This window comes from Danio rerio, chromosome 7 (genome assembly GCF_049306965.1).
Source record: "Danio rerio strain Tuebingen ecotype United States chromosome 7, GRCz12tu, whole genome shotgun sequence".
NCBI classification, from domain to species: Eukaryota; Metazoa; Chordata; class Actinopteri; order Cypriniformes; family Danionidae; genus Danio; species Danio rerio.
In genome coordinates this window covers 15,536,534-15,562,438 of record NC_133182.1, presented here as the reverse complement: position 1 = coordinate 15,562,438, position 25,905 = coordinate 15,536,534, and the positions used below count along the sequence as shown (strand labels likewise).

At 35.5% G+C, this 25,905-nt stretch overlaps 1 protein-coding gene across 1 annotated transcript in view; it reads right to left on the bottom strand.

The window, feature by feature from the left end:
* Positions 1-25,905, bottom strand: part of igf1rb (insulin-like growth factor 1b receptor) — a 152,976-nt gene that overhangs the window by 22,485 nt on the left and 104,586 nt on the right. The window contains 7 exon segments of the mRNA NM_152969.1: positions 970-1,103; positions 5,525-5,805; positions 14,649-14,853; positions 15,591-15,758; positions 19,288-19,541; positions 22,316-22,442; positions 22,539-22,747. Coding sequence (NP_694501.1) covers positions 970-1,103; positions 5,525-5,805; positions 14,649-14,853; positions 15,591-15,758; positions 19,288-19,541; positions 22,316-22,442; positions 22,539-22,747 — 1,378 coding nt within the window.

The window sequence follows — 25,905 nt, the reverse complement described above, 5'->3', positions numbered from 1 at the left end:
TTTTTAAAGCCAATCACCAATGCATGTCTTCAGAACAAGACTTATTTACAGCTTCTAGGAAAGACATTTTCTTGAATTTAGATGTACTAAATGCAAGTTATTTCTTTGTTTCAAAGAAGGGGAATTGCTTTTTAAAATATAATCAGAAATATGGCATAAAATAGTTCCAAAAATGGTAAATTTCCAAGATGCATACACTACACTAACAATAACGTTGTAGTTTCAGTCATAAATTTCAAAGTTGATTTAAGTATCTTATAGTGGATCCATTACTTATGTACTGCATTCGGATGTCCACTGTAGTGGATTCATGATATGTTTAAAATAAAATCTTTTTTTTCTCCAAAAATGTTTCCAGAATGATCATTGCCTTTCAAGCAACTGGGGAAATATTTATTTTCCTGGTAGTCGGGAGGATATTGGTAAAATGGGTATTGTGTTGAAAACTATGCATATCTGCCCAGAAATCTGCATCAGAACTGCAGAGTCACTTGCTGTCTTTAAGAAACGACTAAAAACTCAACTATTTAATCTCCAATTTTCTTCCTAATCTGCAATTGCCTCTCTGGATATACCAGTAACTCTACTCAAAAAAAAAAAAAAAAAATACATTACTAATGCTTTGCTTCTTAGACTTTACACACCTGAAACTTGCCTACAGTACTTATTCATTGTTGTTCTTAGAGTTGTGTAAATTGCTTCCTTGTCCTCATTTCTAAGTCGCTTTGGATAAAAGCGTCTGCTAAATGACTAAATGTAAATGTAAATCATATTTATAAAAAAACTGTCATTAAATGCATAATTTCTGTAAGAAAAAAACAAAACATAAAACATAATAAAGTATAAAAAACTATTTTATATTTGACAGAATCCATATAAAGCATTTAAATGTTATAGTATTTAACTTATTTGAGTCAATAACATCAAAACCTGAAAAGCTTTTTGGTGCTTAACATATACAGCAGTTACCTCTGTTCCAAGTCGATACTGGATCTCATAGAGCATGATTAGGCCGTTGGGTTTATCTGGTTCAGGCCACTTCAGGAACACTGAATCCTCCTGACCATCCCAGGTCACAGAGCCGGGGATGTCATCAGCTTTTTCTACAAGAAATCGAAGAAACAGAAAAGATTTTATTCGAGAAAAGGTACACTGATTTTAGTTGTCTTTTATTTCTTTTGTTTTGATTTCCAAAATGAATCCTCATCATATTTAACAAATTGTAAATGATAATAAATCTTGTTAACATGTCTTTAATGATTTATGAAGGATTTTTATTGCTTTGTTACACTATTTTATCTTCTTATACAAGTAGCAGGGTATTTAAGGCAACTGTACATTTCTGTCCATTTGCATTCCGTCTCTTTGTGCACCCTGGTATAATTGTCGCAAATTGTACACATTTATGTAATCCCTTTGTCTCATGGCGGTGTAACACGTGGAGGTGGTGGTCATTTTGAACTGTCACTCACTGTATGTAGAGATGGCAAAAATTTCTGGCATTTGTCCAAAAGAGAAAAACGACCAAAAAACATGAGCCGGAAATAAAGACTATGATGCGCCCAAATGTAGTTACTAGGACTGCACGATATAGGAAAAAACTGACATTGCGAAATTTCGTTTTTTTTCTGTAATATGTTGTGATATAAGCAAAGTTTCACAAGATGACTATCAATTCATGATTTAACATGATGGGATGATTTTGTAGGGGAGCGCATTTGCATAAAATACACAAAATTAATAAAAAATATGAAGCAGAGATGAAAACAATTGAAATTGAAATAAAGAGTTTTTGCTGGCATCTTAACAGTATTACACAAGTTCAATAATAACACTGCATAGTCTTCATTGTATAAATGAACACAATTAATCTTTGTTAAACCTTATAATTTCCTGTCTCCAAATGGTATAAACTTGTTGTCTTTGCCGTTTTGAAATTGTACAGTCAGGGGTCCTTGAAATCTTTCAGACTATCAGATTATAGTTAAAAACGACTCCATAAGTCATGTGTTCTAAACTGTGTTTTATGGTTTATTATAATCCCAATTTGACATTGCAGATCTGCACATTGCGATTTTGATGCTGAAACAATATATTGTGCAACCCTAGTAGTCACTGCATTGAGTGAAGTGGCTTTTACACTGGACGTGGAAATCGCTGTGCTATGAAACACATTCATCTCAATTAATTTTGCTGTGCAGGATTAGTTTGTTGCTGCACCGTCCACAGCACAAGAGAAGTGGGAGCGCACCATCAACTAGCTTTTGAGCACAAAACATTGGTCAAAGTTAAAAATACCTGGATTTTCGGCTCTGTGGATATTCCACTCATGTACACATACTTATCTATGCATGAACACGAACTGTGCCACTTAAATAATGCATTTGTATGCAGTATACTTGATCCTCCTGCTTACAATAGCACTAATGTGCTGACATTACAGCAATAGTAAAATGATGCCGCTTAACTCAGTTAATCAATAAAATGTTATTAGCAATAAAATGACTTCATTTGTTGGGAAGTTTGATGTTGACCTGTGCACAAAACAACTGTATATGGTATAACTGAAATTTCTGCCATGAAACTACGCACACACAGGCTTATAGGTCACCTAATCTACTCCTAAAATTGGTTTCTGTCACCTCGGCAGCCAATGAGCTTGCTCCTCATCACTTTAAATGATCCGTGTCATTTTATGCTGTTAAGCTGCGGTGCTATTTTAGAGACCTTCCTCCACCCCAGCTCCACCTGTGTTTAGATCTGCTACAGGGGTTACCTATATATTATGTTTGCAGCAGCGTGTTATATTCTCAGATGGCATGTCTGTGCATATACTGGCAGTAGCAGGTATCGGTATTTGCTCTGCCATAATAATAAAAGCAGCAGCAGCGTAGCAGATATATACTGCCAAGACCAAATACATCAACATTTCCATATACATATTCATTACCATACTAAATCCATGGTCATGACAGAAGTAATGGGTGTTATTTGAGTTAAAAGCACGATTGATTTTTAAGTGTTGCCAAACTTTGACATATGCTATTCAATGTCTAATGCGGAAAAGCTTATTCATGCTTTCATGACCTCTCGATTGTAATGCGTTACTAGGCGGTTGCCCTGCTGACCTAATTAACAAACTTTAGCTGGTTCAAAATGCAGCTGCTAAAGTTCTTTCTAGAACAAAGAAATATGATCATATTACTCCAGTTCTTTCATAATTGCATTGGCTCCCTATTAAATATCGTATAAAATTTTATTGACTATGTACAAAGCCCTAAACGGCTTAGCTCCCCAGTATTTGAGGAAGCTCCTAGTGTATTATAGCCTATCACGTCCACTACGCTCAATTGATTCTGGACAATTGATTATTACCAGAATATCTAAATCAACTATAGGCGGTAGATCTTTCTTATATCTGGCACTAGGGCTGGGCGGTTTTTCCAATTTTTTTGATTAATTCAAATTTACGTTTTAAGACGATTTAATTTTGAATGAAATCGAGAATCGCGATTTTTAAAAATATATATATTTAATACATTATAATGGCACCAATGCTCTTGGGTTCACTCTCTGTATGAAGCAGGAAGCACACCAGAAGCGCATCTCGGCGACGCACCGCACAGCACCAAGCCATGGATTTTAGAATTCTAAACAGGTTTCTATACACACACCGGCGCCGCCCAGCCACGATTCACGAAGCAGTTCATATTTCAGCCGGCCCACAGAGCGCCATCTGATTAGTTTCATGTTAAATATCATGTGAATGTGCGCGTTTGGTGTGTGATAGTTTAAACTTTCATGTCCGCGCCGTGTTGCGGCGCTTCTGGTGTGCGACCTGCTTGACTGCCTGTTAAATCGTTAAGTCATGTAGGATTTTACTTGTTGCACGTCTGTGTGGATTGTCAAGACATTCCCTCATCAAGTCGATAAACTCGATCTCAACATGTATGAAGGACGTAAAAGCCTGCCATGTGAAAAACCGCGCCGATCTTTTGGTTTGAACACGAGTAGAGGTGAGGGACTGTAGCAGTGAAAATGAAAGTACCCGCCCCATGATGTCATTTAGCGGACCTAGTTGAAAACCAGACAGATCAGGCAGCTTAATGCAGAGAGTGGAGCAAAGCGCATCAAATGATCGGTATTTAAAAGGGGGAAAAAGAAAAATAGATTAAATATATTATTTCATATTAGACACACATCTGGTGCTTGTATTTGCTCCTGCTACACGTCCACAACTTCACACATTGGGTTAAATTAGGCTTTACAGTTTCCATGTTCAGTCCTTTTTCTTTCACTGTATCTTTTTAAGAAAAAGGCAGCAGCTTTACAACCTGTCATTCAATCAGAAGAAGACAAAGTCAAAGCCGAGCTGACAGCCAATCTTTCCTAGGCTCAGCAAAACTAGCAAAAATCCCTCTGTATTCCTGCAAGTGCAATATTTACACAAGTATTTCTTATTCAAATCTTCAGCAACGCTATTTAACTCGTAAATTTGTTTTACATTTATTTACACCTTGACTGATTTTTGTATGACATGGCCATTAAAAATACAATGTTCCTTAACTAGATGGGTTTTCCAGTTACTTTTAAAGAGAATGTTACTTCAGTCATGTTGTTGTAATGTCTTTTTGAAGACTAGTAACACAATTAAAAAAAATCGAAATTGTGAATCGGTCAAACTTTATAAAAAACCTAGATTTTTTTTTTTTTTTGGGCTAAATCGCCCAGCCCTATCTGGCACCTTAACTCTGGAACAGCCTTCCTAGCACAGTTCGGGAGGCAGACAAACTCTGTCAGTTTAAACGAGATTAAAGACACATCTCTTTGCATTAGCATACAAATAAAACACAAATGCTGTTGAAATCTAAATCCTCTAAAGGATTGTAATTTTGCACTATTTAGGGCAACCGTAGCCGGTAACACTTTCCTAGAGACATTATAATTTGAACGGCGCTTTTGTAAGTCTTTTTTTAATATTCCTGAGGTTTCCATAATCCTGGACCAGGCTATATCCTGAGCAGCTGGACCTCCTGAACTTTAGATATAACTTTGAGGCAAAATGATGGTGTTGCTGTTTTTTTGTATTTGGTTATGTATTTACTGTGTATTTTGTGTGTGGCAGCCCTTGCGTCCAAGACAAATTTCCTTAGGGACAAATAAATAATCCTATCCTATCTATTAAAATAATAATTGTTATAAAGCATTTTTGGCTTTTAATTTGAAATTAAGCCTCAGATTTTCAATTTTAGTTTTTCAACAAAGTATATAACAAAATAATAGCGTAGTGATTATACTTTTTAAATAGTGTTAATTGTAAAGTAAATCCCAGTGCAATAAAACAACTTCAAAATTTCCCGTGGAAAATTTTAGCTGTTGATTTGAGTGAAATGTTAGTATTAATTCAATTGTTTTCAAATTTCATGACCATTTATTTTTAATAGAATGTCAAATGTTTTCATTTGTTGTAATTAAAAATTATCCTCTTTATAGTCTTATTTAAGTTTTGTTGTCCCGCTCTTACCTGCTGCTTTGGTGCGAGAGAAGACGAATGCAGCGGCACTGCAGTGTCGAACCTCTTCATTGCACGCGTGCAGGTCAATGCGGTAAACGGTAAAAGGCTGCAGGCCAGTGATTTCAATGTGTCGCTCTTTCACCTTCCTCTCCAGAAAGGAAAATTCTCGTCTAGGCGGCTCGTCATCTGAGAAGTTTCCCTCGGTCAGGTTCCAGTGTCCCGCTAGGAGAGTGTGAATAGAGGTTACGTTGGCCACACCAAACAAATCCCTCCGTCGCCTGTCTGGAGGTCTGAAACCAGAGAGATTGAGATCTATTAGGGAAATATTGCACAACTTCAGCCTTGACAAAAGCTCAATCTGGCAACAAGAATTCTCATTTATTAAAAAGTTGAATGAATGAATCAAAATAGGAGTACAACTGATTTTAGTTAACAGAAATTTATTTTTGAGCATAAAATTAAAGTGACAAAAAATAAGTATTAAGCATGGCATATTTTTTCCCTGAGAACAATATTTCAAAAGGAGCTGTTGACATGGAATTGAACCAGATTTTGGTAAATAAAAATAATACATTACAAACATAAAAACAAAAACAAAACGAAAAATCAGAAAAATGAGTCATGTGTAATAACAATCAAATGACGCAAGGAGAAACTACTGAAATGTACAGTTGAAATCAGAAATCAGAACTTATTTCCACAAAATTCTACACACAATGCTCTATAATGACAATGTGAAAAAAGATTTTTTTTTAAATTGTTGCACATTTATTGTTGCAAAAAACATTAGTATTCACAGTCTTAACACTTTGTTGATGCACCTTTAGCAGCAATTACAGCCTAACGTCTTTTGGAATATGATGCCACAAGCTTGGCACACCTGTCTTTGGGAATTTTGCCCATTCCTCTTTGCAGTACCTCTCAGGCTCTATCAGGTTAGATAGGAAGCAACAGTGTACAGCCATTTTCAGATCTCTCCAGTGATGTTCAATAGGATTTAGGTCAGGGCTCTGGCTGGGCCACTCAAGGACATTCACAGAGTTGTTGTGAAGCCACTCCATTGATATTTTGGTTGTGTGCTTTGGGTTATTGTCCTGCTGGAAGATGAACCGTCGCCACAGTCTGAGGTTAAGAGCACTCTGAAGCAGGTTTTTATTCGGGATGTCTCTGTACATTGCTGCATTCATCTTTCCCTCTATCCTGACTAGTCTTCCAGTTCCTGCTTCTAAAAAACATCCCCACAGCATGATGCTGCCTCCACCATGCTTCATTGTAGGGATGGTATTAGCCTGGTGATTTGCGGTGCCTGCTTTTCTCCAAACGTAACGAGTGGCAATCACTTCAAAGAGTTCAGTTTTAGTCTCACCTGACCAGAGAATTTTGATTCTACAGGTCTGAGAGTCCTTCAGATGCCTTTTGGCAAATTCTAAGTGGGGAGGGGCTTCAGTCTGGCCACTCTACCATACAGGCCTGATTGGTGGATTGCTGCACAGATGGTTGTCCTTCTGCAAGGTTCTCCGCTCTTCACAGAAGAACCCCGGAGCTCAGTCAGAGTGACCATCGGCTTATTGATCACCTCTCTGACTAAGGCCCTTTTACCCCGATCACTCAGCTTAGATGGCCGGCGCACTCTAGGAAGAGTCCTGGTGGTTCCAAACATCTTCCACTTACAAATGATGGTGGTCACTGTGCTTATTGGAACTTTCAGAGCAGCAGAATTTTCTGTAACCTTCCCCAGCCTTGTGCCTCGAGACAATCCTCTCTCAAAGGTCTACAGACAATTCCTTTGTCGTCATGCTTGGTTTGTGCGATCAACCCTGGGACCTTATATAGACAGGTTTATGCCAAATCATGTCCAATCAACATAATTTACCACAGGTGAACTCCAATAAAGCTGCTGAAACATCTTAAGAATGATCAGAGTTAACAAAATGTATCTAAGCTCAGTGTAGAGCCCCACGGCAAAGGCTGTCAATCCTTATGTGATTTTTACTGATCTGTAATTTGTATTCTATAATGGATTCAAGTAAGGTGATTGGCTGAGCCATTCTACAACTCGATTTTCTTTCTCTGAAAGCATTTGAAAGTTTCCTTGACTGTGTTTTGGATTATTTTCTTGCTGAAGTGTCGACCCTGTTTTCATCTTCATCATCCTGCTAATGTAGATGTTGGACTGAAGCACCTAATATTAATGCACAGTGAGGAAGGGCAGAGGGTTGCTATAGAACTACTGAGAGATTTCAGCTGCTGTCTGGGCTTTTACTGCCTTTCTACACCTCCCTTTTTCATGTGTTCAATACCTTTTCCCCGCATCATTTCATTTTATTGCGCATAACTTCATTTGTAAGTGCACTGTTTTTGAATAAAATGTTAATATTTATTTATTTCCTCCAAATATCATTACCGATTTTTTTATTTTTTATCAGGGCTATTCTACTAAATATTGCCTTTTTTAAGTCATGTGAAAGTAAAACATCGGTACTATATTGCCTAAAAATAAATACAAGTATGTCTGAACACACAACAGCTTTTTGTTATTTAATGGAAAAAAATCTTTATAAATTAATATATTCTTCTTTTAAATTAAGAAGAAATGTAAGCATTACTATACAAAATAAAAATAAAAAATATATATATATATATACTACCAGTCAAAAGTTTGGGGTCAGTTTTTATTTTTTCATGTTTTCTTAAAAGAAATTTCTTCTGTTAATCAAGGCAGTATTTATTAAATGTAAAAAAAAAGGTAACATTGTTAAATATTTATTAAAATTTTAGGTGCTTTCTTATTGTATGTAGTTTCAAATGAAATTGTTACTCCAGGCTTTTATTAATATTATCATTAATAATAACAATAATAATAATAATAATTATTATTATTATTAGAGTCATTTCTGAAGGATAATGTGACTCTGAAGACTGGAGCAATAGTAGCTGGAGTAATAAAGCTGAAAATTCATCTTTAAAATCACTGGAAAATAAATAAATAATAATAATAAATAAATGCTAAATTAAATTATAATCTGCTTTTGAACAGCTGCTTATATTGCAATAACATTTCACAATCGTACATTTTGTACTGTAGTTTTTATGAAATAAATGCAGCTTTGGTGAACAGGAGAAGCTTATTTTAAAACGTTGAAAAATCCTACTGACCCCAAACTTTTGACCGGGACTGTGTGTGTGTGTGTGTGTGTGTGTGTGTGTGTGTGTGTGTGTGTTTGTGTGTGTGTGTGTGTTTGTGTGTGTGTGTGTGTGTGTGTGTGTTTATAGGTAAAATATCAGTGTGTATTTAATACAGATGTCTAATTAAAGTTATTTTATGCAGAAAAGGGAAAATTATGAAGTTACCCTGTAAGTTAACTTTCTAAATAAATAAATAAATAAATAAATATATATATATATATATATATATATATATATATATATATATATATATATATATATATATATATATATATATATATATATATAATTTTTTTTTTTTTAGGATCGCTTGTATTACAAATGCCTTTTCTGGTCAGCCAATACTCCAGCAATGTTATCCCCAATTTTTCTTTAAAAACATTTAATTTTGTTTACTCCGATTTTTTTGTATTACCAGTGTTTTATTATTATTTTTTTATCACTAATGGGGTGTCACGGTGGCACAGTGGGTAGCATGATCACCGCACAGCAAGAAGGTTACAGGTTCGAGCCTCGATTGGTGTCAGTTGGCATTTCTGTGTGTGGAGTTAGCATGTTCTCCCCGTGTTCATGTGGGTTTCTTTAGGGTGCTCCGGTGGGTTTAATGGTCCGTAGTGTACGTATGTAATTGAGCCTGTATAATGTTTTCCAGTGATGGTTTGCAGCTGGAAGGGAATCTGCTGCGTAAAACATATGCTAAATAAGTTGGCGGTTCATTCCGCTGTGGCGACCCCAGATTAATAAAGTGACTAAGCCGAAAAGAAAATGAATGAATGAATGGCTTTTATTACAATACTTGTGTTTACTGGTGTCCTTGTTTTTGTCCTTTTTTGTTTTTGTATGCATGTTCATTAAAACCAATAAACAAATACATTTTTTAAAATAATAATTTTTAAGATAAATCTACAGCGGTTCCGACAACCATGAACACTGCCTCTTTTCGCAATATCAGGGAAAAGATTTTTAACCCCATTTGTGAACGTGTGGGGCAACAACCACATGGCTGTTCCCCCATGAGAGCCACTTACTCTCGTCCATGCCAAAGCAATCATGCATCCTGTCCTCAGATGATCTGGCAACTGCTCTGAATCCGCACACACAAACACGAAGCACAGCTGGTCTCCATTCTTCGGCCTGCTAACACTCACACACTGCAGCAGTTTGTCACTCAACTCCCTACAAGCTGCAAGTCCTTCCTTTGCCTGCAGGAAACACACATCCGACCAGCACAGATGGCTTGAGTTTGACTGGGAGACGCGATATGAAGATATACATCCCTCCGCATGACAGACACATGTGACACTGTTCAGACTGGAAGATGAACGTCTTCCATACTGGACTCACAGTTCAAATGCAAGGGATCAGAAAGTTTTGAGGAATCACAACTTAGAGTTGAAGTCAAAAATATTAGTGCTAGTGTTCTATTTTACAAGTTGAAGTGTAATGGGGCAAGGAATTTTTCACAGTATTTCCTGTAATATTTATTTTATATATTTTTTCTTCCAGAGTTCATCAAGATTCTTTGGCTTCATCTTCAATGACTCCTCCAACTTACCCCAGACATGCTCAATAATGTTTACATCTGGTGACTGGGCTGGCCAATTCCTTGAGCACATTAACCTTCTGTGCTTTCAGGAACTTTGATGTGATGGCAGAAGTACAAGAAGGAGCGCTATCCTGCTGAAGAATTTGCCCTTTCCTGTGGTTTGTAATGTAATGGGCAGCACAAATGCCTTGATACCACAGGCTGTTGATGTTGCCATCCACTCTGCAGATCTCTTGCACTCCCCCAAACTGAATGCAACCCCAAACCATGATTTTTCCTTTACCAAACTTGACTGATTTCTATAAAAACCTTGGGTCCATGAGGGTTCCAGTAGGTTTTGTGCAGTATTTGTGATGACTGGGATGCAGTTCAACAGATGATTCATCAGGAAACATCGACCTTCTGCCTCTTTTCCAAATAATCAACTAGTAGTCGAGTTATTATTATTGTTCTAACAACTGGGATCGACGACAAGACTTTTGTCAAGTAGTCTCAATTCAACATTACAGATCCTATCCCATTCATTGTGATATTGATGCTAAAACTATATATTGTGCAGCTCTAGTTCACGATAAGTGTGCGTTCACTGCTGTGTGTGTGTGTGCAGTTGGATGGGTTAAACACAGGTCATCATACTTTGCCACGTCACGACTTTCACTTTTAACTTTCAAACAGGTTTTCAGCATCCCTGCCACTGCAAAACAGAGGCATTCTGAACATTTGCCACTCTCTAATCCAGTCACTTTCCATCTCATTCTCAGTGCCTTCAGTTCCCACATCTCTCAGAAACAGCTTCTCTGGATCTCCTTTCTGCAGAGCGGCGCTCATTGATCTGTGTGCTCTCCGGCTCCAGGGGAACTTCCCTTTATTTCATTGGTATTCCAGATGGCATTACAGTGCATTTCCTGGCAGCCGAAGCACTTTGAGTGGGGAACGGCAACTCGACAGATATGATTTCCTCTCCTTCTCCTTCCCCCAAATGCTGAACTTCGAGGGAACTCGAGGCGCTTCCCTCAATATCTCGCTTTTCAATAAAAACAGGTTGTGCTGGCCCGGGTACAGACATGCTTCTCGGCAGCCTGACAAAGTTCTGGCATTGCTGCTTTCTTCTACAGCCAAGCAATGACAAACACGCAGAAAATTAAAAAATATATATTTAAAAAAAAAATCAGACCAGACAGAGCAAGATAATCCAGTCTCGAATCATGCAGACACAAGTGCTCAGCATAAATGAGTACACACTCTTAATAAATTTTTTTTTTATCCATTTCTGAGTGAATCCATTAAAATAAGAGTTTGGTTACCTAATGCCGAGTTCAAACATCATGATTTTCAAAGTAGTCGTGTCACAGATGTTTTTACACTGCAAGACTATCTGGGGTAGCATTTCGTCGCTGCTTTGTTTACACAGCAATATGGATCGGCGACAAGGGGTTTCACACTGCATGACTTTACAATAGTAAAAATTGCCAACAACTTTGTCTTGGTCCACAAACTACATCTCACAACCAAACTCGCACAAGAATTGACATGAAAACAATGCACGGTTAACTACATATTGAGAAAGAAGCCTTTAGTGGGGTAGAAAATGTACTTCATTAACAATTTCTTATCAACATTCTCTTTCGATCCAGTTGTGGTATTGCTCAGATGACACGTCAAACAGACACGGTTGCTGCTGCCAAATTTACACTAGTTTTTCCTCCAACCAAAGCCATGCTTGTTGATAATGTGATTTATACCTTAGTAACTCCTCCCCCTCAACTTCCCGCTGATCTTAATGTTAATCTTTTATTGGCTGTAGGTGATCGCCGAAGTTATTTTTAATCAGAACACATTTCACATGGCATGAATTTGCCTGTGATTTTAGACATTTGTCAGTAATTTCTCAAAAACTGTCGGCGAGTCAAAATCGGAGCGAAAATTGTACAGTCTAAACTCGGCATAACTTATTAAGAAATCGACAGACAATACATTTAAATTCAAATGAGGAATTGAAAAAAAAATTCTAACTTTTTTGTGGTTATTACACGAATACAATAATGACGGCGTTATCAAAAACTTCCACTTTGTGACCTGTTTTCAGATATATTCTTCTTTCGAAATAGACCGAAAAAGCCTTTTTCTCAACTAAAGCCATGCTTGTTGATATTGTGGTCTATACCTTCGTAACTTCTCCCTCAACTTCATGCTGACCTTGATGCTGCTCTCTCATTGGCTGTAGGTGATCGCCAATGTTATTTTCAATCAGAACACATTTCAGACGAATAATAATAATAATAAAAATAAATAATAATAATAATAAATAATTAAATAAATAAATTCATAATAAAATTAATTATATGAAAACAATTGAAAGAAAAAAAAAACTATAAAACCCAAAAATCTAAACCAAAAAATAACAATTTATAAATACACATTTATATCATCTCAAGTGTTACGTGGACATTGACAAATTAAGACCCATTTAAAATAATTTAATACCAATTATTTTGAACTAAAACACAAGTTTTCAGTTAATTAAAAAATCATTCACATATTTCCAATGGAGGTGTGCGGCTTTGGGAGCAATGCACTCACTCCATCCAGGCACACCACTTAAAAACATCTTGAATGCAGCTAAAGCACTGCGAGTCACGTGAAAAGAACTGACCAATCAGCTTCATATTTAGTATGGAATATACACATTTTAGTAGACTAATTATCTCAGACAAACATTGCATAGCTTTTTAATTTTCTCCTTAAATTAAGAAATGGTTGATGGTCGGCTAGCAATCTATGAACATTACACCCAACCCCTGGACCGTGTTAAAATTGTCAAGCGTTGACTGGTTGCAGTGCTAAAAAGGTTTGGGACCACTGATCTAAATCGTTACATGGACATAGGAAGATTGTTTTGAACTAAAACAATTCTTCTGGCAATTCAAAACTTTAAATTTGCTTTAAACTTTTTAAAATGTTTGATACTTGAAATTACAGTAAAAAAGTGATATAGTTTTACTGACGAACATTATAGAATTATCAATCATTATCAATCATTTACTCCTGTGATACAAAGCTAAAGTATTATACCATCCTTTGGAAATCTTTATAAAATGGTGATAAAGTTGTTGGGAGAATTCATTCTTCTATATATATATATATATATATATATATATATATATATATATATATATATATATATATAAATATATATATATAAAAAGTAAACTATATCCAGTGAAAATGAAAATAATAAATAATAGCCAGTGAAAAACCCTGGTTATCCAGCAATTACAGCACACTCAATGGGACACAAATGTGCTGCCCTGCCCAATGATGGCTGATAATAGGATACAGATGTCGCTCCTCATTTTAGCACAGAACGCTTAATGTGTTACACCTTTGAGATCAGAGACAAAACGCGGATTAAGTAGTCATTTACTCTTTATAATCTCCTGTGTTATGTGGATCCAGACCCAAGAGCATACCACACCATTACCAAGACCAGAGACGGAGGGAAACAATTACTGAGGGGAACGCTGAGAATCTTACAAAAACAAGCTCTCGAGTTAGAAACAAAGGGGCCATTACCAATGCTAACATCCAGGGACATCAACAGTCCACTTCAATCCTCATCTGGGAGTTCATGAAAGGTTAACGGAGATTTATGACTACTAAATAAATTCATTTGAAGTTTAACAGGGGTTTTGTACTGGCTGCTGAATTAAAACTTGGACGAGGATGAGCTCACGTGCTCCGATATCGATTTTAATGCTCTTGCCAGAAATAGTTCCATGTTTATGTAACTTCAAAACTATTTAGCGAAATACAAAAAAAGGATTCTTTACTGAGATTCTTTTTTACAATAACAATTTATAGGATCATATACAGTGCTCAACATAACTGAGTACATCCCATTTTGAAACTGAATATTTTTATCCATTTCTCAGTGAATATGGGTAATATATTTTCAACACAGGCTCATTGTGGAAAGGTACACCCTGTCTACATTTCTGGAGAGCACGAATTATGTAGCCAGAGGTATGTCTGGCAGCATTTCATCTTTAAAACGAACGCTACAGGGCAGTGTGTCGCCACCGCCGGCCTCTGCTTATTGTAGCTCTACCAGCTTACTTCAGTATTTACGAATTTTTCGGTGTTACCAGATTGCCCAGTGGCTCGCCATGTACGTCGGCCAACTTGGGACATGGAGCGGAGTTGACCATGATGACAGAGTTCAATTCTGTCGACAAACGACTCCAAAAACCAGGTGAAACAAAAGCCAAAAATATATACAAATCTTAAACATGGTGAAATTCTGTTGCTGTGATGACAAGGTGTGCTTTTAAAAACACTATCAGTTGGGTTTTTAGATATAGTAATAGTAATAATCACATTCCTGATCAAACTAGGGTTTACCTGGGAGTGAAAATGGCATTGTGGAGGAAGTTCTCGAAGGCTTTGCGGTAGTAGATGTCATCCTCGATTCGCTTCAGATCCTCCTCTGTTTTAGGGCAGGGACAGCAGGGGGTTTTGTCTCGTCCTCCTGTTTCATGATTGGTCGGCTTCGTGTCTTCAGTGTCTGTCAAACCCGTGGCTGAAACCCTTACAGGGATCTTCAGTTCTGTCAGAGATTTACACAAACATTGTTATATTTTCTTCCTGTTGTGATCTTGCGACAATCTGGAATTGTTTACCAGTGCCACAGAAAATCAAGTATGAGTAATACAGAGCGGCACTAATAACATACAGACAGTGTTGAACATGTTGCACATCATTTCATTATTGCAAAGCCTGGTGTATTTTGAGGTCGAGAACTAAAAGAGTTTTCAAACAGTGTTTGATCTAATTTCCCTAGATGCACTGACACTGAAAGCTTCAGATGTTTCACGCTAAAAAGTCTTTAACTGCTGTCGGAAAAATGATGCCCAGTTCAAGGTAGGGTTGGGTAGAGAAAAATCCAGTGTCATTTATGTCTGTTTTTTACAGGACCTTTCTTTAAATGCCCTTGGTATGAATAAGGTATTGATTTAAGTATTTTTTTTGTGATAGCACCATTAATGCTGAAAAGTGCATAGAGATTTTGGAGCACAAAATGCTGCCTTCTTTTCCAGGGACGCCCTGCATATTTTAACAAGACAATGCAAAACCACATGCTGTACACATTACAAAGTGCTGGCTGCGGAGGAAGACGATACAGGTACTTGAGTGGCCTGCCTGCAGTCCTGACCTGTCTCCAATAGAGAATGTGTGGTGCATTTTGAAGCACAAAATGTGACAACGAAGACCCCATACTGTTGACCCCCTTAAGACTTGTTTGCAGGAAGAATGAGACAAAATTACACCTGAAACAGTTTGTACCTTTGGAGCAGTAGTTGTGCTGGTAGAGTTCACGGTCCTCGCCCTGCTGCTTCCAGCGGAGCAAGTAGTAGGTGTTGTTTCCATTGGGGGCCAGAGGTGGAGCCCAGCGCACCACCAGCTTTGATGAAGAATTAGAGTATGCACGGATGTCTACAGGCATTGAGGGCGCTGGAGAAATAAAAAAAAAAACATCTCCAATTAGACACACAAATATTTACAGTGTCATAACAATATAATGTTATGACTCCTCCATTCTGGAGTTTGAGACTTACGTTTGTTTTCCCAAAATAAAATATGATCATGCCTTGATCATTAATCATTTAATTAGGATAATAAGGTCTAACTTTGCTCAGAAAAAATAAGTGTAGTCACTTTACAGAAATAATGTAGAGTATAGAAGATGAATTCATGGTGCAGTGGAAAAATAATGAATATTGTTTATGACTCCCATGAGCTTGGAGGACTGCATCAATACATCTCTGCAATGACTTAAATCACTTTTTAATAAAGTCATCTGGAATGGCAAAGAAAGCGTTCTTGCAGGACTCCCAGAGTTCATCAAGATATTTTGGATTCATCTTCAATGCCTCCTCCTTCATCTTACCCCAGACATGCTCAATATTGTTCATGTCTGGTGACTGGGCTGGCCAATCCTAGAGCACCTTAACCTTCCTTTGTTTCCGGAACTTTAATATGGAGGCTGAAGTATTGGATTGATGGATCGATGACGAGACTTTTGTCAGGTAGTGTACATGGAATAAGTTGAAAAAACCTGTTTTTAATGAGATTCTTAAAGGGATAGTTCAACCAAAATTGAAAATTCCTCCCATAGTGACTCCCCCTACCTGTTTATATATCTTTTTTCTGTTAAACAATAAAGAAGATATTTGATAGGAAAAACAACAGAGGTCAATGGTTACAGGGTTCTGGCTTACAGTACATCAGTTTATCTTCTTTTTGTGTTCAACAGAAGAAGGGAACACAAGTGAAGGGAGAGTAAATAATGACAGAATCTTCATTTTTGGGTGAACTGTCACTTCAAGTTTGCTTGAAAATGAATATTTGCTTTTATTTTACTCATTAATAGTCAGTCCAGTTTGTGTGTACAAATGTTTTACTTAAACTGTAGTTCTTAGTGTGGTTTCATGTAATGTGGATTCATATAAGTTCAAATAATGTGATTCAGAGCAGTTTGAGTGTCAAAAAGTAAAACAAGTCAATAATGTTTCAAATAACATTTACTTTCATCAACACATCGTTTTTTTTATTCTATATTTGCTTTATTTTTACATTTGGTTTTACTCTCAAAGTGCTTGTAACCCCATTGACTTGCATAATAGGACCACATTCTAATTTTTTGTTTAACTGTCCCCTTAATTAGCATAAAAAAAATATTGAAACATTCTTAAACCAATATAGATTTCCTTGAAAGCAAAACCAAACATATACTAGTGATCTGAGTTTGGGGTTGGGACATTTACTATGGTTTATGTAGTACGTACGTTTCTGCATACCAAAGCTCCATGTCTTTGCTCAACTAACACTGGAAATTAGGGATGCTCATTTCTGTTAATTTTGCTAACCGACAACCGCCGCTCATTAATCGGTTTATAACGGTTAACTGGTCAGATTACTATTAATTTTATATTAAACAAATTGACGTGTCTATTTTGTGTCTGACACATTAAATATCGCATAAAATACTGATTTATTTTTATATGCTAGCATATTAATAATAGAACAATACAACAGAGCATTTTCACGCACCTGCAGTGTTTAGCACAAAAGAGCAGAGTAAACTAAATAAAATGAATAAAATAAATAGGACTGCCCTAAATTATTTTCCACTTAAATAATTAATTTATATTACAAATCGAAAACACTGACTAATTATTTTTAATAACCGGCATAGGCTGTTTTTTTCCAATCATATTTTTGTCTTCCGTCAAATAAAATAGCAGAGTTCTTCAAATCGCTCGCTCCACGGAAAATATGCATTTATTTAATGCCCCGCTTGTATTATTATAATCACAAAACCTTTTACATTTTTAATAGAAATCATTATTTTAAAGATTATGTCTTGACGTTGTTTCCTTTCTCTCCCTCGCGGTTCAAGTGTGCGCTGCGTGATGAAAAGACAACAACAACGGGCGCATATGTTGACTTTTTGTAAACAGTTTTGTTGTTTAAATATATTGCATTAATGTGCATACATGCTTTATAAGCTGTAAAATAAAAGGTAAAGCCTATTTGTTGCGTTTATGATGCAGATCCAGGTCAACATCAGCACTTTTTTTGGCATCAACACGTCTGTTTCAAGCAATATTCTTCTTCCATTTTGCTTTTTTGGAAAATGTGTCTGTAGGCACGGGTTATACGTTATCGTCCCGCAAGTTAAGTATGTCTTGCAGTTGAACAAGTGGCCGACCACAGCTAACGTGCTTTTTTTATTCCAAAAACAAGGGGCACCTGCCTTTATATGTTGACAAGGAAAAAAGAAGAGAAGAAGCGCGGTCCTCTTATGAAAGGACTGAATCAGCTGGGTATCGATTGTGCAAAAGTGTTGCTGTATATGTTGATAAAATTGTAATATTTAATAATATTATGATAGTCAAGATTTGTACATTCATACAGCTCTGGATAACTTAAAACAGCGATTAGACCTTCAGAGCGGCAATAATGCGTCCTGAAGTAAAGCGAAACGGCTATAAACTCCAGCAAGATAGAGTAATTATATACAGAGTCATACTTTATCTATAAATAAAGTATAACTATAGAAAGTGCGTGTTTGCTGGCCTCACGCATCGCGCACCTGTCAGTCAGTCAGTCAGCACGTAACCCCAAAGGATTAAACAATAGCGCACAGCACTATACGGTTACAAAAAAGTTTGCGCTGTTATAATCCACTTACCTTTTAATACGTTTTGATGCGATTATAATCCGCTATTAAAAACAACAACAACATTAACTGAATGTTTTGAATGGGTAATGTAGCCGTGAAGGGATGCATTTTGTTCCCCGCCATGGAAGAATGAATGTAGCGGAAACCAAGCTCTTTAAAAGTTCTCTGTAGTTGTCTTGACAACACAAACTTCTGCTCTGGGATGAGCCGCGTGCAAAAGATGCCCCTCTTAACGCAAAGACGCATTCAATCGGCCCCTTATGCAGCCAAACTAAAAATATATAAAAAAATAATTTCAATCGTTTAACTGATATCATTAATCGGTCACAAACGCACCCTTTCGGTTAACGGTTAATCGATTATTTTGAGCATCCCTACTGGGAATATTTGTAAAATTTAAAATAACATTTTACTTGCAACATTTATTGAAATGTAATTTAATACTGTGATTCAAAGCTACATTTTCAGAATTATTGTTTCAGTCTTTAGTGTCACATTATCCATCAGAAATGCTTTGAATGATCCAATCAGAAATTTAAATCAACTTTATTATAAAAAAAACCTCACTGATAATTTATTAATTCTTCAATAACTATAACTAAAAACTAATAGAAGCCTTGCTTTTCAGGAAATACTGTATATCTTATTTTTTAAGAATGTTTTGATATTTTAATGAAAAACAAGACAAGTGTACTGATGGTTTTTTAAAGAATCAATCATTTCGAATACATTCATGATTAGTTTGACCTTGTTTTTATTAAATTTTTTTTTTTACCTGACTACTGTTTTTTTTACCTGATGGTTTAGTGCGAATGTACACCACTTCACTCTGTGGCCCAAGATGCAGTCTGTCCTTGTCTCTGTCCCTGTCCTCCACAATTAACGTTACAGCTTTAACAAAGATGGCATACTGAGTCCAGGGCTTCAGCGTGGACAGCACAACTCCTGGGTTCAGGATTTTCTCATCCGGTAAGTCCACGTCAACCATGTTCCAGCTGTCCGATCCGCAACTGTCCTGACCATCAAACTCTGTAATGTTCTGGAAAGGCCTAGAAGAGAACATAAAGTCACAATAAAGCTGCTTAAACATGCTTTCAAAGTCCAAAAATAAATAAAAACACTATATTTATAATAACAGAGCAGCGGAAACAACACTGTTCAAACGCTTACTTAAAATGAGCTAGAACAGCACAATTCTTGAGTTGTTTTGGGGGACAACTTAAATGTTTGATGTTTAATCTACTTAAATTTGTAAAAACGAATAAGTTAACTTAATTCTTTCATGCTGTCCCAACACAAATTGATGCATTTTTACAGTGAATTAAAAGAGTCCCTTCTAAGTTTTCTTAGAACAGAGAGAAGAATCTTTTTTATTTGTTTGTTTTATTGCTTCATTTAAATATTATGTAAATACGTATATAAATACATTGTGAAAATGTAAAAAGTGTCACTCGACAGATAAAGGACAACGCAGAAGACATTTGTTAGCAGATCAAGGCAAAATCAGGTGCAGCTTGACTAGCGTAAATCTAATCTGTTCTAAATTAGATCGTTATTAGTGTTGTAAATTCATTATTAAAACATACCCACTAGCCTCAGTCTAGTTTGGTTTTTGGCTATTCATGAAAAAAGTTTGGGCACTCCTTGAACATATAAATATACATATTCATAGTAAAACTACATTTTATAATTATGAGTTTCAGTCAAATGTAATTTTCGTTTTAGTATGTAAACTGCTGATGGCATTACCTCCAAATGTAAAATAAAAATGTGTAGAGCATTATTAGCATAATAAGATGTTTTCAGACACATTTTAATAGATTTTTAGACATACAGTAATACCAGTGTTTTAAAAAATCTTATTTAGTGGATTGACCCTGAATTTTTTTTGACAAAAAATTGAAACATTTGTTGTTCTGACCAATTACATTTTTTTGAAATAGAGACAGATACTGTCACACTCGAAAAAATTATATTTTAATTAGAAAATTGTATGAAATATTATTGTAACCCACCGGTCCTACTGCACCCAACCTGCTGGGGTCGAATCGGCGATTCTTCGCATGTGAGTTGGTTGGTCTAACAAGGAGGCTAAAGACCATGGCCACTAGCATCTGTCGCTAGACTACCTTTAGAGGTCAGAGGAGTAAAGTATTCCTGCACAGCACTTCACTAGCTGTCCTCTGTTACATTGCAAAAACATTTCTAGAATATATATATATATATATATATATATATATATATATATATATATATATATATATATATATATATATATATATACAGCAATCCACGCCTAATAAATATGTAAATAAATAAATAAACAAATAAATAGATAAAACAAAAACACTGTTTAAACTTTTGCAGATATTTTATATTCAAAAGCCACTGTATTATACAGAACAAAAATTTAAAAAATCATAACAGGGCCACTTGAGAACAAGATTATTTTACCCGCTGCGATTATTATTACTAGATTGAAAAGGCGCTATCAGTGATTATTAGCTGATAGATATAGAAGACTCCAGATCCAGATCTGTTTTTACATTTCTGTGATGGTTGAATGTAGGGTTTGAGTAGTGGTAGACGTTAATAAAATACAATTAATAGGAAATTTATTAAATAATATAAATAATTCTTATGGTTTATTAGTTATACTAAAATTGAAGACTCCAGATCCAGATCTGTTTTTACATTACTGTGACAGTTGGGTTTAGGGTTGGGGTAGGGGTAAATAAAATACAATTAATAGGACATTTATGAAATAATATAAATAATTCTTGTTAACTTCTGGCAACAGCTGTATGAGATTTATAGCTGATTAACCATGTGGATGGATGATAACAGCCAATTAGTAGCTAACTACTGGCTAACATTCGAATCAGATATTTTAGCAAATGAAACAACAACCAAGATAAAATCTATTGATAAAAATACACTTTTGTTAATCGAAATGAATTTAAAAAAACAAACAATACATGGAAAAACCATGTATTCATGTAACAATCACTAAGAAACGAACGAAAATAAAATAATAATTAATTAAGAAATTAATAAAAGAAAAATCTGAAGCTGCAGCTGTTTACGAATTGTTTGTTTTGCTGTTGCTTTTTAGCCTTTTACAAATTAATTTCCCAGCAAAATTGCAAAACAGGACCACATATTCAGTTTTAGTTGAACTATCCCTTTATTTAACAAAAAAATATTGAAACATTACTATAACAATACACATTTACTCGAAAAGCAAAACCACACCTTTGGAACGCACTGCCGCTAGGGTTAAAAATGGCTGTCACTGCAAATTTTCAAGTCTAAATTAAAGACTCATCTATTTTCTAGGTCGTTAGGAAGCAAAATTGCCTTCCTCAGGGGGCCAATGGTCTCATTTTTAATCCTGTTTAGTGTGGTCAACTGTGGTAGCATCTTTTAACCAAGCGGAATTAACTAAAGGATCAATGAATTTCTTGTTTTAGGCATTGAAAATAAACAGTTTTTTCGTATGACCGATTTTACATCTTTTATGCCTATTGCTGTTTTGTTTTATGTCCATACTGCTTGCTTGCATCTTCTCTGTAAAGCACTTTGTGATTTATAAAAATCACAATGTGCTATATAAATAAATGTAAAAATTTTTGGGGGGTGGGGGCAGTGGGGTAGGCGCTTTTACAAATTCATTTGCCAACAAAAATTTAAACTAGCCATTGATGGAACTAACTAAAACAAAACTAAAAGTTAGAGCATTTTATGTTAAAAAGCATCTAAAAATGCAAAACTATAATAACCTTGCTTGAGAAAAAATTATCTAAACAAAACCCACACTTACGCTTCTTTGTAGTACACAATAAAATTGACAAGATCTCTGGAATCAGACGGTCGATAACTTTCCCACATCAGCTTGATTTGATTACTCCTCGTGTTATTCGAAGTAAACTTTAAGATTTTAGTCCCACCTAAGAAGAACAGAAAGTACAAAATGAAACATTTAAATGCACACTAAAGTTTACATTCCTGAATAAATCAATCAAGTGATAATAAATAACATGTACAGCTTGCACGGTCCCCGTTGTTGCGGAAATCTCTTTCCACAAAGTTGTCCTTAATTCCTGTCTTGGCCCACATTTTGCGGATCTCGGACATGCAGAGTTTGGGGTTCAACCGGAAGTACAGTTTTCCTTCACTTATGGTCAGGTTGTGCTGTGACCAGTCCCACAGAAGCTGCAGATGCTGGTTATCCAAAGCAGCGAAGGCATACGTGCTGAAGAACACAGAATAAGAGCAACAAACAGATTCAACTGTTAAATATGCTTCACCAGCAGACAGACAGTTTTGAGAGTGTAAATGCATTTAATTGCTGGATTGAATCCCCTAAAGTAGTGTTGTTTTCATCCAAAACTTCATTAGTCATTGATTGATATTCATATCTGCACTTTTATTAATATGGAGCAACAACAAAAACAAATGTCATGTCGCCTGACAAAATTAAGATACAACTTTCACTCCATTTTAGGGTCCTACTACCTTTTTTAGACCAGCACATTTTATTAATAATTGATAATGGCTATGTTTTGTTTTTTCACTGCTGAGCTTAAATGGTTCATTCACTTCAAAGGGAAAGTTTGTCCAAAATACTTAATATTTTATAAGAATACTTCATGTTTTGGCAAAATACACCTAAAACATATATGGTACATATACAGTTCTGTCTTGTTCTTGAATCTGATTGGCTGATAGCTGTGCAATATTCTGCAATATCAGAACTCTTACAGCCTCTTCACCCTTGTGTATTACTCCGCCCACATAGAGCAACAGCAGATCAAGAGAGTCACTACAGTTTGACAAATACTGCAGCTGTTGGACAACATAATTAACTATTGAGGGTTTTCAGGCGAGAATGTACTTAGATTGCAACTATGCAGTTTATTTATAAGGATAGTGCTTATTTTAAATATTTAAAATTTCTGAGAGACAGCGCGTCAGCGGCTATTAGCCTGTCATTGAGCAGAGCAAAGACAGTTGACGTTCCGCCACAAGATGGTGACAGAGACCGCATAATATGCCATTAGAGGAGAAAAACTCGGCAGAATTTCAAACTACAGCTGATCATAACAAACAAGTAAGTTGATCTCTCTCCTTTGTATGTTGTATTGCAGTAATAGTAATCTGGTGGTTTTTGCTTTGCTTTGCTTTTTTCGGGGTTAATTATTGTTATTCCCGTTTGCAACAGAGAAATACTGGGAAATGTTTATAAACTGAGCCTTTCAGTCTTATGATCTTAAAAAAATTAGCGAAATCAGCTGTTTTGTCATCACTTCAGATATTACACTAGAGAATCATTCAAACACTAGCTCTAAAGTGACGTTCGTGAATTAGCAATGGTTAACTGCTCATCTAACGTCAGCTGCAGATGTGAATGAATGGTGGAAGAAAGTAGTTCCTCTTAAAAAAAGGATATTTAGACTCTCCGTGTTTGATTTTCTTTTTTATATACACGATTATGCAGTCGAACTGTTGTATAAATGCAATATCGCCAATATACAGCCATATCGCACTGCTACTCGTGTGATATTGCTTATATATATGTGTGTGTGAGTGTGGGTGTGTGTACGTGTTTTTGAAACATATCACAGATCTGTATGACATCATGGATATTTTACAGGTTTAACAAGGTGGTGAATTATGAGGACATTGCTGATGTCTTGAGTTTTTTCCAAAAGCTTCTAAATCATACAGAATGAGTTTTCAGAACGTGAAAATGTACAGTTTTCTATAAGGGTTGGGTTTAGAGATTAGAGTTTGGGTAGGAGACATAATATACAGTTTGCACACACTGTAAAAAGTGATTATTTACATAAAGCAAGTAAACCAGTTGCCTTAAAAGCAACAAGTTGACTTTACAAAACTAATGTAAATAAATCATTTGTACCTTGGACCTGTAAAGTTGACTTAATTTTTATAAATATGCAAAGTTTATTCACTTTCATAAAGTCAACTAATCACTTTTCACAGTGTCAGACTATTTTAGTTTGTCTGTTTTCAAATAATTACTGTAATTATTAAAACATTACATATTTGGTGCTTCATTAAGTCTATAAAATCTACAATTATAGCCCATGTTGATTTAGAAGACACACTGGAGGCTGGAAGAGCACATTTATTTTAGTTACTGTCATTTTGCTAGATACAGAAAAGCTGGAAATAAAACAAATAATACATGTGTAATGTAAAAAGGGATTAGTTTTTAGCATTAGTATTTAGTATTTAAAAACAAAAGTGAAAAGAATTTGCATAATAATAAAAATTTATTTAATTTAACAGTTCCAAGTTAAAACAGGTTTACTTACATTATTTTTTTTAAGTCAACTTGTTGCTTTTAAGGCAATTGGTTTACTCGTTTTCAGTAACTAATCACTTTTTACTGTTTAGTATAAAAACAATGGAAACTTCCCCACAATTCACAAAACACAAACATTTTTTTGTACAACCAAATCGGGTTACATTTTTGAAACTTTAAAATCTTTGCTATTTTATCATTTCTACTGTAACCTTAGACTTCAATGTCCCAAAAGTGGAATATTTTGCAGAACCTATTTAAGTCTCTTTTTACGTCAGCTGCAGATGTAGTTTTAAAAGGATTTTAAGACTCTATGTTTGATTTTCTTTTTTATATAAATGATTATGGGGTTGAACTGTTGTATAAACTCAATATCACACTCGTAGCAGTACGATATGGCTGTATATTGTCGCACAACTCCCGACAATGCCGATATACAGCCATATCGCACTGCTATGAGTGTGATATTGCTTATATATATCGTCACCTTAGAATGATAAGGTTCTATCTGACATTTTTGTCAAAATTGAGTTATTGACTTATTCTTATTAAATGATAACTTACTTACATTATGGGATGTTTTTAAGTTATTTTAAAAACAAATGTTACACATATCCTGTTTGCTTTTTTTTTTTTTTTTTTTGTTTAAATCTAAACCTGAACTTATGTTAACAACATGTGAACTCTACAAGTGCCGGTTTCAGTTTTAATGTTACTTACAGCTTTAGTAATTTTGTGTAGATTTTTTTCTTTTTCTGTATAGTTTGTATTATTGAGAAAACTTCCTTTATTAAGAATTGTTACATTTTGTGGTTTAATTACAATTTTAGTTAAGTACTGTAGTTTTCAATATTTTTTATCTTGTTTTTTGTTTATAAGTGGCACGGTGGCTCAGTGGTTAGCACTGTCACCTCACAGCAACAAGGTCACTGGTTCGAGTCCCAGCTGGGCCAGTTAGCATTTCTGGATGCCACAGTTTTTGTGGAGTTTTTATGTTCTCCCTGTGCTTACGTGGGTTCCTCCAGGTGCTCCAGTTTCCCCCATAGTTTAAAGTCCCCCACATGCACTATAGGTGAATTGAA